At 35.4% G+C, this 18,009-nt stretch overlaps 1 protein-coding gene across 1 annotated transcript in view; it reads right to left on the bottom strand.

Annotated features, from left to right (window-relative positions):
• Positions 1-235: 235 nt before the first annotated feature.
• Positions 236-18,009, bottom strand: part of ITFG1 (integrin alpha FG-GAP repeat containing 1) — an 88,679-nt gene continuing 70,905 nt past the window's right edge. The window contains exons 15-18 of the mRNA XM_035893625.1: positions 8,376-8,500; positions 7,426-7,508; positions 5,745-5,862; positions 236-2,405 (exon numbers count right to left, since the gene is read on the bottom strand). Of these exons, the coding sequence (XP_035749518.1) occupies positions 2,346-2,405; positions 5,745-5,862; positions 7,426-7,508; positions 8,376-8,500 (386 nt within the window). The 3' untranslated portion in view covers positions 236-2,345. The remainder of the gene's footprint in view (positions 2,406-5,744; positions 5,863-7,425; positions 7,509-8,375; positions 8,501-18,009) is intronic.

The raw sequence follows: 18,009 nt of genomic DNA, 5'->3' as shown, positions 1-18,009 counted from the left end.
CTGTGTTATGGTGGATGGATTTTGAAAATTTATGTAGTTAGAACTACTCCTCGCTTCTCAGTTACCGTGACAATCACCTGGAACTACACTTTCTAATTGATTCTGCTTTCTTAAACTTACTGGTAGAAGGGTAATAACTTTACCCAAACATCTTTTTGACGCTTATGGAATAGAAAACCGAAGTACAACATGAAACCTTTGACAAGAGGTTTATCAATATTTAATGCCTTAATTCAAAATAGTATGCATATACTGTTGCGAGCCAAGCTATGAGTAGTTAGAACCTGTGGTAAAGTTTATTATAAGCAAGCTATTAAAGCACCAATAACTTACTGTATATAGTGATGCAATGATGCACTACAGAGCATGCAAAATACCTTAAAGCAAAAGATACTGAGTTCATTGTTTGTTAACTTGACAACAGCTTAAATGTCAGCATGAGGTTATTTCATTCCTAATTGTTTTTCCAAAAAACATAAGGAGGCTAATCTATGTTTATTATATTGTGATAGAGGGCTACAGACAACTTTGCCGCAACAGTGGCATTATGCATTTAGCCTTATTCTCCAACCATCTGAAAAAGACAGGAAAATATATAGAATTGTGCTTCCTCTTAATTATGAAATCCGTTATTACTTCTGCTGTCTGGAGCAAATTCTATCAATGCAGTTTAAAAAGTCCAATAGCATTAAGTATTTATCTAAAAAAATCTTACCTTTTCATGCCACTCTGAGAGAAATATTAAAGGTGTGCATTAAGGAGATATGCTATCCTGAATAGTAACAGCAATGTAATATGAAAGTCTCCTTTGTTGGAATCTGATCAGTTCATATTAGAAATATCTAGTAAAACTTCACAGCTTAGTAGACTGCTTATCAGTACTTTTCTGATTTTTGGCTCGGTGCTGCTGTATGAATGGGTCACTGTTCAGCACTGCCATGGTAGCAAATTGTTTGACTGTGATTCAGGGTGGACGTAATCACTTCAGCTTTGTATGTGCTCTCTCTTTTCTGCTCCTGTAGCATCAAGCAAAGGTAGTGTTATAGGACAGCAGGTTACAGGACAAGTGCCAGACCGGAGGAGATAGATACCTACTGCAGAGGTGATTGCCTGCAAGACCAACACTTCGTATTTGTTGAGAAAGTACATTCTAGTTTATCAAACAGGATTTATTAGGATGCAAGCTGACAGATTTAAATGCACAATTAATTGTGTAGACTCATATCACTAAGGAACAGCTATTAAATAAAAGCACGATTATTTTTAGAGACTCTTCCAGGATCCAAAGTACACTGAGCAACATTATCACCATTTTAAATACAGAAAGTTGAGCTACTCGTCTTATGTAATTATCACAGCCTTATGAAATTTGGGCATAGTAGTGTACATAGATAACGTACATTGCTTATTCTGAGTGTCCTATTATACTCTTAATTTAATTTTTGTGTATCTCATCCCTTAGCAATAAATTTCAGGGAGTCAGTCTTCATTCCTTCTCCTTCCACTCCAAAATGTTTCTTTGAAATTCGTTAAAAACAAAACCAAACAAAAAAATCCCATACCTTTCTTGTAAGTAAAAAAAAGAAAGTTACTTTCATAACGACTTTAGACCTTTCTAAAATAAATGTGGTTATAGTTGAATTATAAAAGCAGTTTATGTAATGCTGATACATTTTTATGACCTTAATTTTTTAATGTGTTGTCTTCTCTCTAGAACTAACACACATAAATACTGCATCTATCCCATGATGAGCTACCGAACTAGCATTAACATTGCAGGTTTCTTTTTAGTTCTCCAGTTCCTAAATTCTTTAACCATTGCACATATGGATTTAAACAAAGAAAAATACAGAATAGGTTAAGCACCATTTAGTACATTCAGAATAATTAATGATCAAGTTATCTGAGAAATTGCTCAAGCTTAATTTTCAGAAATGCAGGTTATTTTGCAGGAATGTATAAATGACAAGACCAATTCAAGTGGTACAAAGTATTCTGCTTGCTGAAATGCTAAACTTTATTTACACAACTTTCTTTCTATCAAATATTACTAAAGAATTGGTGGTACATAAACAATGGTACATGCAATTTCATCCCTTTACTAAGAAAAATTATTTTACAGTTCTGTTAAATAAAGACCGAATGCTATTATATACAGTCTGTTAAATGAAAGGCCTTATGAGACATTCAGGTCTAATTTTAATACTTTCCAAATAAATATCAAATAACGCAACATTTACAAATAGCACACCAGCAGTATTTTCACGGTAATCATTTTACAGATCAGAATTTAGTATTTCAATTAAGCAAATGAATAGCAGCTCCTTCATAAATATTAAGGCATGTCACATAGCATCAAAATGGAACCGATGAGCCTCCTGTCGCTTCTCTCTGTCATCTGCTTTCTGAAAAATAATAATTTAAAAAACACTTTGTGGGATCTAGAGTAACACAGTTACAGAAATGAGTTGTCAAATGTCAGAGAATGGTTGATTTTTTCCAAGTCACTCATTTGACAAAAGGCAAAAAGCTTAGTAAAAGGCCCCAATAATTAGCCTTTAAAAGATGTCAGTTTGAAATAGCAGTAATCTACTCAAAATTGGCTTCTGCTGTTAATGCTCAGCTGTTTTAGTATTTATGACCCATTATTTTCTATTATTTCTAATAATGCTTTTTTAAAAGGAATATTTCAAAACCAAATAATGTTTCCTAGTATGCATTTATTTAGTCTGCGTTGTAAATACGAGATGAAATTACTCTGGATTAACTGTAAATGTCATCTATGTTACACTTAAAATGAGATTCTCTCTAAAAAAATCTGTTAAATACAAATTTAGACAAAGATGGCAGTTCAACCAACAATTAACAGCACTAAGTAGGCTAAAAATGTTCCATGTTTTTGTTTGTATTACAAAAATGTGAGGTAGGATGCATCTCTGCTTATTTATGCAGAACACATGTTGATCTGCTGAAAGAGTAGTTTGGATGGCGCTTGGAAAAAAGCATATTTAAATTGTAGCTATAATCCATGTAATGTGTAAAAACATGTCCTCTCCCACAAGCCTCCTCTTGTGTTCTAAAGCAGTAACAGTGTATGAAAGCACTTATTAAAGGATTTTTGAACACCTAGTGTGAACTTTTCTAGAAAACACTGTTTTTGTCATGACGGGCAGTATGTGTAAATGCTAGCATAAGAGAATTTAGCAAAACAGATTTAAATGGTTTTTAGCTTGCTTATACTTTTTTTTTTTTTTTTTTTTTTTTTTAATGAGGAGAATGAAGAACAGCCTTGACAGTATGCTGTTGTGTGGGTATTCAGATTTGTATCTCAGTTGATAAATATACATGACAATTTTGGTAGAAATCAGTGCATGTGTTCTGCCATGAAAGTTTGTCATCTGCTTTGGCTCGAGGCCAAAGATTTCCTCATCACAGTGTTTATGTATGATAGCAACTCCATTGGATTAACTATGGATTTTACTACATTTTGTGGCAGCAGCAGGGCTGTCAGTGGAGTTTAAGAGATATCAGCCTGGCTTTTTGGCAGGGACTTTATCAACATCAGTAGTATTTTGAATGTCAAAAATGGGGTGGGAAGAAGGGAGTGGCATATTCTTTCCTACATTGAAATGCTTGTCACATTGCACAAAAATTTATAGTCTCACTTAGAAAGCAATTTTCACTCCATTTCTTGTGTGCTTCCTGAAAAAATTACTACTTCAAATTTGACAGTAACTGATACTCTGATGAATCCATCAAAACTTCTCTAGCAGTATTATCATCAATGTGTAGTGCTCACATGACTAGCCTCAAGACCACAAAGCAAGTTATAAAGAATCAGCATACAGGAATATCAAGGTCCTTAGCTAATATAGCAGACTATATTGTTGTAAGATGAATAATGGTCTAAATAATTCTTCAATTTCTCTTTCATTTGATGTATCAAAACTAAAAACTAGTAGCTGAGATTTAAAAGCTTTTTCTTTAATGGCTCCAAATTTTCTATGGCATGACAGAGCAACATACTATCCATAAACCCTACAGTTATTTGAACAATACAATACTTGGCTGGCAGACGAGTGTGTAAGAACTACTGTAGACAAACGGCTCCTACTACTACTTATCTGCAGAGGTCAAAGTTATGTGGTTTATTTTAACTGCTGAATAAAACACTGCAGCTTACAGACACATATATCCTCAGGGGGGGAAAAGAAGAGATTGTAACTGCCAGTACATTTCCCATTCCTTTCTTTGCTATAGGTACTCTAGAGTCTGTAAGGGGAAACAGCATTTAGGCAGAACAGTATTTTTATGAGAGGATTACTGAAAGAGGCAGTAAACCACAAACAAGCTTAGAAACAAGGAACTTGTTTTAACTCCCAGTCATGTCAGTGAACAATACAGCCTTGGTCAAGATTCTTATTTGTTCTGTACCTCAACCATTTCTTCTAAAAATTGGGAAGGTAAAAATCAATCAGAAAGTTACAGGAATTAACAAATGTTTCTACAGGAGTCTGAAAACACACACTATTTATCCAAATATTTGTGCCTATTTTGAGCAAGATGCAGCTGTTGGAAATGAGTTTATAATATAACCAATATACTACTTAATTCACATTTACCTAATGGGGTTTAAAATGGCTCAGAAAGCACTCGCTGTGGGCTGAGTGCTTCTTTACATTACAATACATGGATTATTATACGAAGAATTGTTTTAAACGCTGACATTAAATCTCCCATTTCTTCAGGTGGAGTTATATGTAGTTAATCCTGCAACTGGAAGTCCAAGTATTTTTTCTGCTAGTCCTGTTGCTTAAGATGTGTTGGAGATAGAGTTAAAGCTAGCCAGTGCATAGTCCTAGCTACTAGTTAGAAATGCTTTCTTGGTACAGTAGGACATGCTAAGGACAGTCCTCATAAACTTACTATTCTTTGCTGTGTGTGTTTTATTTAAACATGAAATGCGCAAAGCCTATCTGAATGTTTAACAAGGTCATTTTATTTCCACAAGCACAAAATAACAAACAGTTCTACCATGTCAAAATGTGCAGTAATTTTATTTGACAGCTAAGATTATGGTTTGGGTATGTAGTAGCATTTACTGGCAATCCTGCCAGTTGGATATGATTGTGAGCTGAGCATAGTTAAGAAAAATGGGAACGCATTTCTTTTGTGACATGAAAGGCCCTTTCAAAATGCTTCTTCAAATCAATGGATTTCTATACGCTGCATGTATAATTCAGAGAGCAAAGCAGCCAATATGCACACGATTGACTCCCTATACAGTCTTGAATGCTAATGTCAGTGCAATCAGCAAAGATAAATACACAAAAAGAGAAGTTTGCCTTATTTTTAGATTACCAGCAGAACTCAAGTAAGCTGAGCTTATGTTCCCATTTTCCAAAAAAGTGCTCCTTAAAACTCTCCAGAATAGAAAGCTTAGATATGAAACAAAACTATCTCATTTAGTTCGGAATAACAGTTTAATGGCAAAAGCTTATCCATTTTGCTCTTCATTTCCATGTTTAAGTGTCTTAGAGCTTAAATAAAAACAACGCCAATTTTTTAGCTTGCAGTAAATACTGAATTAATAACAAACACCTTTTGGAAATTAATGCAGTCTGTGTCAGAAATTACACTACAGAAAACTAGTCAAAAAACCCTAATGTACGAGACTGTAAAATATTAGGAAGTGTAAAATAGTATAGAAAATATAGGAAAAAAATCTAGTTAATTAAGCTTACCTTTTCTTGCCAGTGTAATATGCCAATTATTGCCAGGATGAAAACGCAGACACCAATTAAGGCTATAGCTGTTAGCAGCACAATGTTACTTGGGGTCAGATACAGCTTGGCACTCCAGCTACACAAAAGAAGAAAATCCACGGAAACATTAATACCTTTCATTAAGTAGCAGAAAACAGATTTAACTTATATATGGCTTAATATAATTACTTCCAGGTAATGCCATGTCTAAATTCAGTTTCTATTTAACTTTCTAGGAATGCTATGGATATCCTCAGGGACTGATTTTTTTTTCTCATTAGGAGGTTTACCTCCCACCCCTGCTCAGGACAAAGTAAACTGCGTAGGAAAACCTTCCACAAAACTGCCTTGGGGAGATGGAGAAGCAAGGTTAAATAAGCCTGTAAAATAGATTGTTTCCTCCACACAAGGAGCTCCCCGTGGACAGGCTCATGGTGTCCAGCTGGTTAGGCATCTCTCAGTCTGAAGTTCACCTAGGGACGACTGCAGTTGTAGAAAACAGAACCAGTTGATTATGGCAGGAGAATGCTGGAGAGCAAAGCTAAGCACTTTAAGGGCTTCTGGAAGACATTGCTCGAATGTTGTGGGGTCCTGAGGCTCACTAACATCCTTTTTGTACTCAAGGCTTCCTATCATGGGAAAGCTGGAAGCTGTCAGCGGGAGGCTCTATGTTGAGGCAGCACTGAGACCTCTCAGGAGACAACATATCTATGATTTTAAGAATTTAAATTGAAACAATTCAAGAAGTGTTTATTACAAAATCCGATTTCTCCTGGGGATTCTATCCTCTGCTATTCTACAGTGTCCATAGACTTATAGGAAAGCAAAAATAGTTCAAAGATAAGACAACAGAAACATTTCTGCATAACACGTACCTTTAAATACCTCAAGTCTATAAGTAAATTTTCTTCATCGGGCAGATGTTATTTCTGTGGTTGTTAATTAGCAACTCAAGTGGCACTTCTTAACTGGTATTTGTACTATAGTAAAATTAACTGCTGAAACTGATGTCAGAATCATTTCTGCATGATAAATTCAACTGACCTCACTAGTAGATCAAGCGGCAAAAAGCAGCTGGAATATGTGACTAATGTTTTCTCTAATAGCAAAGAAAGAAACGTGCTCTCTTTCTGGGATAAACATTTTAATTGCAAAGTGAATTCAGTGTTCGAGCTCTTGTGTAGCCAACCCATTCACCTTTACTTAAAAGAAAAACAATCATACCTGTGGCAACAGATACTGCATTCAGAAGGGCTGAACTAAAGCTTTTATATGCAACTAGACAGAAATTGCATGCTTGGTGAAACGAAAATGCTTGCTTCAATCATTACCATGCTTGCAATTTGTCAAAAAGAATGCTGGTAAATATAGCATATATGTTACTATTTACAGGAGTTGAGCTGGTAATACATTTTGATTATTTGTATGAGCTGGTAATAGATTTTGATTGTTTATGGGCACTAAGAGTCTGTGTAAATACTTGAGAAGTATTCTGCCTAGTCACAGAAGCAACTATATCTACAGAACTGACACCCCCTCTCAGATTGTTCTTAAATTTACTTTCTATACAAGTGACTATTTTTAAACCTACACATAACGCCTAATTTAAACTCTGTATTAATCTAATTTTGTGAAGTGCAAATCAAAATGATGAAGTTACCTTCGAGGAACATTGTGAGGATAGGGGATAACTATAAGCTGGGAGTTCGGTATGATAGCTGTCCATTCTTGTCTTCTTATGGCCTGAAAGAAAAACAAAGGCTATGTCAATTCCTAACAAACCAATACACTTCAAAGCAAAGAAATTCTCTGTTGAAACATATAAAAGGACAAACAAAAAACCCACTTGCTCTTTTTTAATTTTTAAATGTAAGAGCTTATTCCTTTACATTTATATAAAACCTTTACTCTGAACGCTCCAAAGTGCTTTTAAAAAAAGAAGAAAAAGTAAGAAGCAAACTTTTGCTGACATGAAACATAGCATCTGCTTAGAAAGTACAAAGCAACAACATAACAGAGAAAGAAGAAAAGAACCAATTCTACAAAGGAGGCAGGCAATTATCCAGATCAGAATTTGGCCAGTACGCTAATTTGAATGCCTCATTTTTTAAAGTAGTACACTCAGATCTTTAAAGACTGAAAATGGTCAGGACCCTACTTTTATGTTTCATCTGAAGATTAGATAATCATGGCAATCTCCACCTCCCATCATACTGATCGTGGTTTTATCACCAAGGCAAGAAAGGATTATGTGAGTTCACAGGCTGGCCAGACCAACCCCAGGAAAGTCTTACAGCTGAGATCATAGTAATTGGATCCTCAGATCTAATTCACATTTACCATATAAACAAGCACTATATACCTGTGGCTAACATTTATAGTCGGCTTCAGTCATCTTTTGGTCTTAGTGGTAACTTCAGAGCTTATACACCCCCCAAAAGAGAGGCACGCAAGGTTCTTTTAGGCAAACTTTTCTGTATTCAAACTTACTACTTTGATATTCTTGCTTCTGAAAAAAAAAAAAGCGTCCCCAGCAGTATTTCCACCCAAACTCTATTAGGAAAGGTAACACCATAAATATGAGCTTGACAATCTTAAATCTCAACCAACCTTTTCTCCTAAAGGACGAGGAATGCCAACATACAAATGGTCGAGGAAATTAGCACTACGTCCCAAACCCAGCACATTGTATGGCAACTGGAGAGCAAAATGTGCTGACTGGCTAAGCTGTCCAGCTGAAAAATTTAGAAAAGAAGCCCAAGTAAGTATTTTTGAAAACAAACGAACCAACCCAAAAAGCACACCCAACCCAAATCCACCAACTTTCTACATGAATACACGTTTCAGAGTCAGTAATAAAAATATTTTTAAAAAAACTTTAACCAACCATGATTATTTAACTCTTAAAGGCTCAATCCCACTACTCAATCCAAACTATTTGTGAGCACTCACTTGGAGAATAGCCTAAATGCTTTAGATTTTTAAGTAAAATGATTCTTTTGAGCACCGTTTCTATGTTAAACTGAATCTCTACTATTTGTTACAAGACGAGAGGAAATCAGCTATGTGTATTTTCCTATGAGTAGCATCAAGTCTTTTTCCCCATTGATTTACAAGCTCAGACTCAACATGTGAAGGTTCACTTTGATTCTTTTTAGTGTTAACCAGTAACTACTGGTTTTTCTTGTGTCACAGAATTAGCAAAGTAAATTCTCATGAACAAATTCTCAAATAATAAATGGATTTAATGACAACAGGATTACAGCGATTGCAAGTTAGGTCCTAGTGAGGGCATGCAATTATAAATAATTAAAGGAGACACGGTAGGGGAAAAATAACATCCTTTGTTCTCTGAAAAGGCAGTAGGGAAACAGACCAATGTTGCAGCTATCAACAGGTTCACCAACATCCCACTTCCAAAGTATCCGATTATTCCATTTAAATAAAAATCTTGTAATATTTTAATTTCTGGCAAACTGATTCAGGTCCTATGTAGATTCTCTGTTCATTCTCCAGAAAATAAGCACTGCAGTGAATTCAGCCCTTCACCAGATTAATAGAAATGTGTTCAAGGGATACTTGACAACCACAAGTAGGTTTACATGATCAATAAAAACAGTTTTTCCACGAAGATATGACATACAGTAAGTATTTTTTAAGTGTCAGATTTTTCTCTGTTTTGACACCTGACAGATTATGCCTGAAATTGGAAATTATACGTTAAGTGACAAAACATAACAGAATGTGAATTCAAGAACATGAGTTCGCATTTTGTAATGAATTTACAGCCAACTCCTTTCTACCTCTTCACACCTTCTTCCAAGGCTCAATTCTGAAAGTTAGTATTTTGCTTCAGACAGCTGGCTGTTGGCCATACTAGTTACACTGCACAGCTGTGGTAAACAGAGGGGGGAAAAACTCCCAAACCACCACCACAACTTCTTTGGCAAAGCCAAACATCCTTTCAAGAAAAAGCAGAAACAAACTCCCCATTCTTGACTCCTGGAGATAGCCCGTTGAGTGCAAGCATGCGTTTGCCACTGTAAAGCAGCAGTGAGCCCAGTGGGAAGTCTCTGGAAAGCAAGTGTACAGGAGCAGTATAAAAGCTCTTACACTAAGGGACTACCAAGTCAGGACACCTACTTTCAGAAGCTGCTCTTCAGCTTTTGTATCCTCTCATGGGGGATAAACTACTTTGTATATTGGACGATGATAATTTTGAGCAGAGCTCTATTCAATATAATACTTCATGGTTCTATTTTTCTGAGCCTCCCCGCCCTCCTCCACCAGCTTTTTAGGAAGAAAGTGGCCATATGCTGTCAGGCATGTTTTGTAGCAGGCCTGTTTAATCATGAGGTATATATGATGTATTACTGTTATTTAAAAAGGCAAGGTAAGTGTCAACTACATACACTTAGATGCCATCTGAAAAAATCAGGTTGATACAGTTACCCTTTTTGTTAAACTAAAATGATGCTATTAGCAAAAAGAAACAATAACAGTCTTCCTGAAGATTAGGCCTACTTTCTTTTTCCCCATGCAGAACCATGTAACAAGCAAGCAGTCATGGAAATATTTAAATAGGATTTGTACTTTCAGTCCTCTATTGTGAGGGCAAGGTGTACTGTGTACATTGTTAGGTGAATTTCTAGATTATGGAACCTGCAGCAGACATTAGCTAAGCAGCTTTTCTCGTTAAAAACGGGGATTTTTCTAGTAAGTTGAGATAACAGTACAGGATTTGAGTCTTGAGTCTATCCCTGCTTTGTCACTGACTTCCCTTACATGATCTTGGCTAAATTGCTCAATCTCTAGGTCTCAATTTCCAAATCTAAAATTTGAGTAATTCTCAAATTTGAGTAAGCACATAGTATCTGAAAGCACTGGTTACCTATATAAAAGTAGCAAGGAACAAAGGTAGGTTTATTAAATTTGACTTAGTTATAAAAAAAAATAAGGTATGTATTACTTAATCATGCTAGAACATAATAAATAATTGTCTTTAAAAATTTGCTTCATTAATACTGAATTCTGAAGGACTTTTCCCAAAGTAATATTTAACATTGAAAAGCTTTTAGAATGACTTTTGAGTGAAATATTTAGGATTACAAGGAGACTGCAACAGAGTTCTTCCTTTTTTCTTTCATCATACAAATGAAATGAATGCCAACTAAATTAAAAGAAATAAAAGGAAATGTCATATACAGTGTGCAGTCAGCCTTAAAGAGGTTAGAGTCTCAGATACCACAGCTAGAATTCTTAAAAGCATTGAATAATTTCATGGCTACTAACACTGGTTCTTATGCCTACTAAGATAAAGATAATGAAATCTTATGCTTCAGGATATAAATAGATCATTTGCAAAGGTCAAAAAGGAATGTTTTCTTCTACATAGCAGGCAGAAAATGTGCACATACCTTTTTTTATTTGCTTTTAGAATTGGGACATGGCATGATAGCATATCAAAGGTTCTAGTTTACTTTAAAGGTGACTAAGAATATGAGATCCTTGAGATTATTTCTTGCTTTACTCTACCTACATCTATCATAAATTCTATAAGAGTTTAATGGTTACTCAAATGTTCCACTTAGAACTGCAAACAACTAATTAAGAATGACAAGCATTCATCTGAGAATCAAAAACCTTGAACAAAGATTAAAAATAAAAAGAGAAATTACAGCGTACTGTTAACAGTTTAGTGTAATTTCTGAAGTTCTCAGTCAGTGGCAATTAATTTACTTAAGAAAATATTTCAAATTTAATTTAAATAGCAACTCTAGCTATTTGCTCTGTTGTAAAACTACTGTAAACAGTTTTCTGCTTGTTCCAAGGAGATTTGAAAATACCGTTCTATCTTCAGGAAGGTGGGATTTTTTTCTTAGTACCAAGATTGTTCTTTAAGCTTTTGGAAGTCTATGCAAGCAAGATGGAGAAAGTGGCTCTTGCTTCACAGTTTGTTTTGGTTCATCAGTAGATCTGTTACTATAAACAAGAATTAAAAAACCCCTTCTCTTCATGCTGTACATTACTACTTCTTAATACTCCTTTAAAGACTACTCAACACTATGTCTTTTGCCTTATGCTTGTTTCAAAAAAGTTATTTGGAAGCACCCAGATATCATGGGCTATGGTATTGGTACAGGTGTTGTTGTTTATATTTTTGTTTTAAATTGTAAGTTGCCAAGTTTATTGCTTCAAAAATCTTGGGCAGAGTAAAAAGGCTCCACATTTTAAGACATGGTCTTCAGTGGTTTCAGCCTGCCAGAAACCAAATTTTTAAGAAATAGCTAATGATGTTGGATAGCCAAACCTTATAAAATTTTGCAGTTTGATATTCAGAAATCATTCTGAACATCTCTGAATCAATCTCCTTATTTTTGAAGTCTGGCATATAAAATTTAAAGCAATACATATCATTAACCTTTTGAAAGTCTTGTCTGAAAAACAGAATTATGTGTCGTCTATGACATATACAGTACTTGTTCTTTTATATGTGAATTAAGGCATTTCCCTTCTGTTTCCATTACACTGATGTTAACCTTGCTGAAAGCTTAAGTGTAGCGCAGTATGCACCGAGTTAAATTGCAATGTCCTCAACAGCTTATTTCAGGGTGACTACACCTAAGCAGCATACGCGCTTAAACGAAGCCAATTTAACTTTATGAAGGGAAGGTGATTGCATTTACATGTAGAAGCAATGTCTTCTATTGTTTCTTTAAACAGAACTGATAATGCATGATACTGGATTTATGAACAGTCTAGTCGCACCTACGTAAATAGATTCACAATACTGATATTGTTCAGTCAGTTTAAATAAGCTTATTTTATGGAATAATAGAGCAGAACATACAAGATCACTACATGACATTGAAAAACGAACAGAAACTCCAATTTCAAACCTGTGGTCTCTTGAAGTGCCATTCTTCTAATTTTTTATTACACTTTTCTTGACAAAATATCATTTGCATTTAAGTATTCCATTAAAGCCAGTCAGATTAATTCAAAATACAGTAGTTACATATATATATACAGAAATCCCCCAAATTCAATATATTAGAGGACTGAATAGCTAAATGTATTTTCATAAATAAAAATGTTATGTCATTATTTCTTCCAGTTGCTGTATTTTCCTCTAATTTGCAAAATGATGCATTTATCAGAAGCTTTAATACATTCACCAAAATAGTAACTGAAGATACTTGTGAAGTGTGAATCAACTTGTCAAAAAAAACCCAAAACCTAACAGAGTTAGAAAATGTAACGAGGAGTTGCTTTGTTTTAGACATACAGTCTTTGTACCTGTTGACAATGTAGGCAGTTTTTCTGGTAAAAAACCCAATTCATTGTGTAAAACATCATATCTGAGTTGCAGTCTCCAGTCTCAGACTTGCATCTAAATTCTTCTTTACCATCATCTACTTGAATACTGAGGTCAATGCATGAACAACTGCTTTCTTATAGATTAGATACACATACGCATCCTAGAAAAACTGAAAGTTACTCCAAAAGCTACATACAGAAGTTGCACCACTTGCTGCATAGCTGTGAACAACATGCATGCAACAGCTGGAGTAAGACAAAGCCAGTTCAAGAGTTAGGTAAAATTTCACAGTGAACGTGTGTCACTTAAGCTGCATAGTTGAAACACTAGTGATACTTTACAGCGATTATCAGTATTGTGCTACATTGCACACCAAAGTGTTTCCCCATCCTTTGAAAGTGGCAGATCCTTATTTCATTTGAAAATATGCCAGAACCACTTACTGCAAAAGAAGGGGAAACTATAACTGATAATAATGAAATACCTGTGCAATATGTATAAGAATTTATAAAGCGGCTTTTAGAAAAAAACCAAAACCCCATCAACTCCACTTTATAGAAAGTTGGAGAATTTGATTTCCTTGGCTTTAGTTGAAAACTTTAATTCAGTTCCCTTATAGCTGCCTTTGGACTTGTAGGTCACTGGTTGGAAAAAGAGTGGAGAAAGAGCTCTTTCTGTTTAAAATTATGCAATGGTAATTTGAACTTTCTAAGGGCTGATGATGTCTCCCTCTTCTGACATAGCTGTTTGCCTCTTTTCATTAGTCCATACAACAAGTAATTTTAGATTAATGCAGTATATAACTTCACCTCTCAACTTTTTCTGCAATACCTTTCTCTGGAGTTCCAGAAATAACTGGGGAAAGGGGATTGAAAGTGCACACTTGCAACTTTGATATCTATTACTTGCAGTGCTGCTAACACTTGTGATACTTCTGAAAGCCCAAACTCCGAGTCTGATGCACTGGTATGAGAATATATGTTTTCATCAAGAATAACTTTACACCATAAAATTATATAAGTAAAACTAGAAACTCTTTAAAAACTCTTCAGAAAAACCCAAACAAACAATAAAATCATCCTATTGCTGATATTCCAACCCGTTGCACAGGGGAAAGTTGTCTAATTTGTAAAGCCTAAATATTTGAAGTTTGATAGTATTGCATGCAACATTACAAGTGCAAGTAAGTTTTCTAAACAAAAGAAAGTTATATAGAAAAACAGACTAGCAGGGTATCCCCACCTATAGCAACCAGAAAATCCCTCTTAACAGAATCCAGCTATTCAATTATTTAAATGATTCCAGCTTGTTCCATGTACACACTCTTCTTTCTATATAGTGGAATTCTACACAATGAATCCTGCAGCGACAAATGGCCAGTGACATTAAGCTTATTTTGCTTTTGTCTGGTACATATTGCAATGTTTATGTTTAAACGCATTACTTTAATAGCTGCTAAACATTTGCGTTCACCTCACAGTCCAATTTGGTTAAACAGCATGAGAACTCAATGCAACAACAGGGAAGAGTAAGCAGATTTCAAAAAACCAGAAGGGCACGACTTAGCATGTGAAAGGTCATTCTGCCACGGAAGGTTTAAAACAAAACAAAGCAAACACAGCAAAATGAAAGAGCTCCAAGATGAGAACTGCAAAGGCTATCAGTCCATACAGCTTCAGTCATACAGATGCTTAAACAAATTATGACTTGATCCATATGAGCAATTCAATGACTTTATTAATATGATAATATTATGCCTATGTTTGGATATTGATCTCTGAGTAAACCTTAAACATGTATTGCTCTGTTGTTCCTGGCCCACAGGATTAAGATTTTTGGTAGACATAAACTGCAACTATGATCCTATTTATTTCAAACTCTATCGGCATGTTTTGTATGTTAAGAGAGAAAATTAAGACGTTTGTAGCACGGGCTGAAACACAAAAGATATTCACAAAAAAAAAGTGAAAACCTGAAACAATACATCAACCCAAAGCTCCAGCCAGGTTGGGCCTGGCTTGCACAATCACAAGGCTTCATCTGGAACATACAAGACACCTGGTACATCCAAAAAAATTTTTTTTGGTGTATGCCACACACTGCACAGAATAACAGGCCCTCCCTCCCATAGGTGTCCTTATCACAAAAATGGCAAGAGGGAGCCGTGAGCTATTTTGCTGCAGCTGTCAATGTGCTAAGGAGTCAGCCAGTATCGCTGTGGTTATGGCAATGCATAGCTACCAGTCTTATTCTTCTATCTGCCTGTATGTTGACAGGCAGAATTCAAGGCCAGGAGAGAAAGACAAGGTATCTGAGGGTTCATATGCTACACAGGAAAAAGAGAAAGCAAGCAGGAAGACAGAAAAATGGGGTTTGTGGTAAAAGGGGAAGGGGTGTCAGAAGGAAAAAGATGCTAAAAAGGTGCTGATGGCTAAAGACAGCTTGATGTTCACAGTATGAAATCTCTACAGGACTACCCAGCCATTTGACTTGTTCAGCCCTTGACCAAGCAACAGTGCAGTAACAAATTTCAAATGCCTGTCTTGTGCTGGTGCTACAGTATGAAACCATCCTTGTGCAGTTTCTGAAAACACTTCAGTAAATTAACAGCTGCCCCATATTAAATTGAAAGTATCTGATCATATTTATGTTCTGGGTCCACAAGGACATGAGTTCTAAGAAAATCAGTTTGTGTTATTGGTAATAAAATAAATGAAACCAAACATATCAAGTAGGTAGCCTTCTCAAGAAAACACAAAGGATCATTATTGGGACCCACTTCAGCTTGCAAAAATGTCATGTCTGCATTTTAGCCAAGGTGAGAACTGTTATCAGATAGAGCACTATAGATGTAATCTGCAGTAATCTATCTGGCATCAGTCATTAAGCAAAATTCTATTCAGAATGAAAGAGATTTAGTAGGGCTATTTCATTATCACCAATGATTTTTTTTTTAGGATGCTGAAGTTTAAAAAGAAACCCAACAAAAACCCCCAAACAACCACAACAAAAAAACCACTGCCCAACAACTTGCTTTTGGGTAGCTTTAAATTCATCTTATGTATCCTTCCCTCACCCCAAGAACAGCTTTGATTTACGCTGTGCTCAACTTTAGATATTATACCCTAATTATCATACACTAGTTTATGCTATGCATTGTTGCTTTCAGGATTCAGCTGAAAAACACCCTGTCAGAATAATAGTAGAAATTTCTTAGAAGCCAATAAAAGCCTGGAAGTGGAGATGAAAAGCTGAAAATCCAGGCTGACATTCATACTTAACTGTGGGGTCTCCTTAAAAATAACACCACCAGAAGAAATGGGGAGTGAAGAAGGCAGATACCAGGAAACAGATCAGAAAGCATGACTTAAATTTGAGTTTGCTTACTTCTCCCAGATTTACACCTGGACCTGATCTGATCTCAAGCACAAAATTCCTTATATATTTGAAGCTGTTGCAACTGAATTTCCTCTTGGAGAGTGAAGGCCTGTGGAGCTATTAACCACAGATGTAAGACCCGTACTTCTCAATTCTAATGCTCATTTTGGCAATTGCTATTCCTTGTAGCTAATTTAACAGTATTTCTTGTTGTAAGATTACAAGTGAATTGAGCAATGTGAAAGTAAAAGCACAGAATATGTGCTAATTATTATTCTGCTATCTTTTAACAACATACTGGAATGTTAATAGGAGAGAGAATAATTCTAACAATGTTTTAAACCCCCCCTCGTAATTATGCAAATTTGCTGTAGTTAAGGCTTGGCAGATCAAAGAACCTTAAAATGAATTAGATAAGGACAGCCATATGTGCCTTTTTATTTTACTCTTTGCATGAATATTGCATACATGAAAGATACCATAATTCAGAACTAAAGACCTGCAGACTTAGGAAGATCAGAAGCAGAATGGAGGACATTTCTTTGAGTACTGTATGATTGACTTTAGCCCAGGGCTGGAAGGATAACTTAAGGTGACTGGATAATTTAGTTTCAGTGGTCGAGCCAATAACTGTTCCCCTGCTAAGATCAGCAATAAAGACAAGAAAAAGCATCAGCTGACTTGGGGCGGGGCGGGGGGGAGAAGGAATGGTGAGCACTGTTTTCATTAGAAAAAGAACTATGTTGTTAGTCATTTTACTTCTTGGGAAAGAGAGTAATTGCTTAAAAAATATGAGTACAAGATATCAGATCATCTCATTATTGCTTTCATAAAATTAAAAGCTTCAGATATAGAATGTTTCATGCTATTATATAAGGAATGCAAATAAGTTGATGGAAATTAGTTTTAAAATAGTATATCTGTGCCATACTTTGAAAAGCTTAATGTGGAAAAGATGCCATGTGGGTTTAGTATTGCCCACCACTACACCTATACAAGTGTTGCATGAGGTATTTCTTGATAGGCAAATACAATACGATTCTGATGTAACGGACTGTTTTTCAAGATAATAACCTGTAGGCCAGTAATTCTAGTTAGAACATTTACTCAATTTTACAAGTAGGACTTGTAAAGAAGAAAGTTTAGCTACAAACTTAATATAATAGCTTCAGAAGACGTGACTTTGAAAAGTTCTTGCAGGAATTATATAGACTCAAAAAATCTATTAACATATTACAGTTGAGAAACTGATCAAAGACAGTATTATAAAATTCCCTGTAGCAATACTGCTGGGGTCATAAATGCACTTTGAATTCATTACCATTATTTCGTAATGCCAAAACAGAAAGGGAAATTCATCATGATTGGACTCTGTTAGGTTTTTATTATTGTAAATATGGTAGCAGTGAAGATGAATGGTACTACAGCAGTATTAAATCATACTTGATAGCCGTTTCTTAGAGTAAATTGTAAAAACATTGCATTTCTAAAAGCACTGCCTCCTCCAAAAAAACCCCAACCAACCACAAAAAAAACGAACTCACC

The sequence above is a fragment of the Egretta garzetta genome, unplaced genomic scaffold (assembly GCF_000687185.1).
Source record: "Egretta garzetta isolate BGI_Z169 unplaced genomic scaffold, ASM68718v1 scaffold354, whole genome shotgun sequence".
Classification (NCBI taxonomy): domain Eukaryota; kingdom Metazoa; phylum Chordata; class Aves; order Pelecaniformes; family Ardeidae; genus Egretta; species Egretta garzetta.
This window is presented reverse-complemented; position numbering and strand designations above follow the sequence as displayed.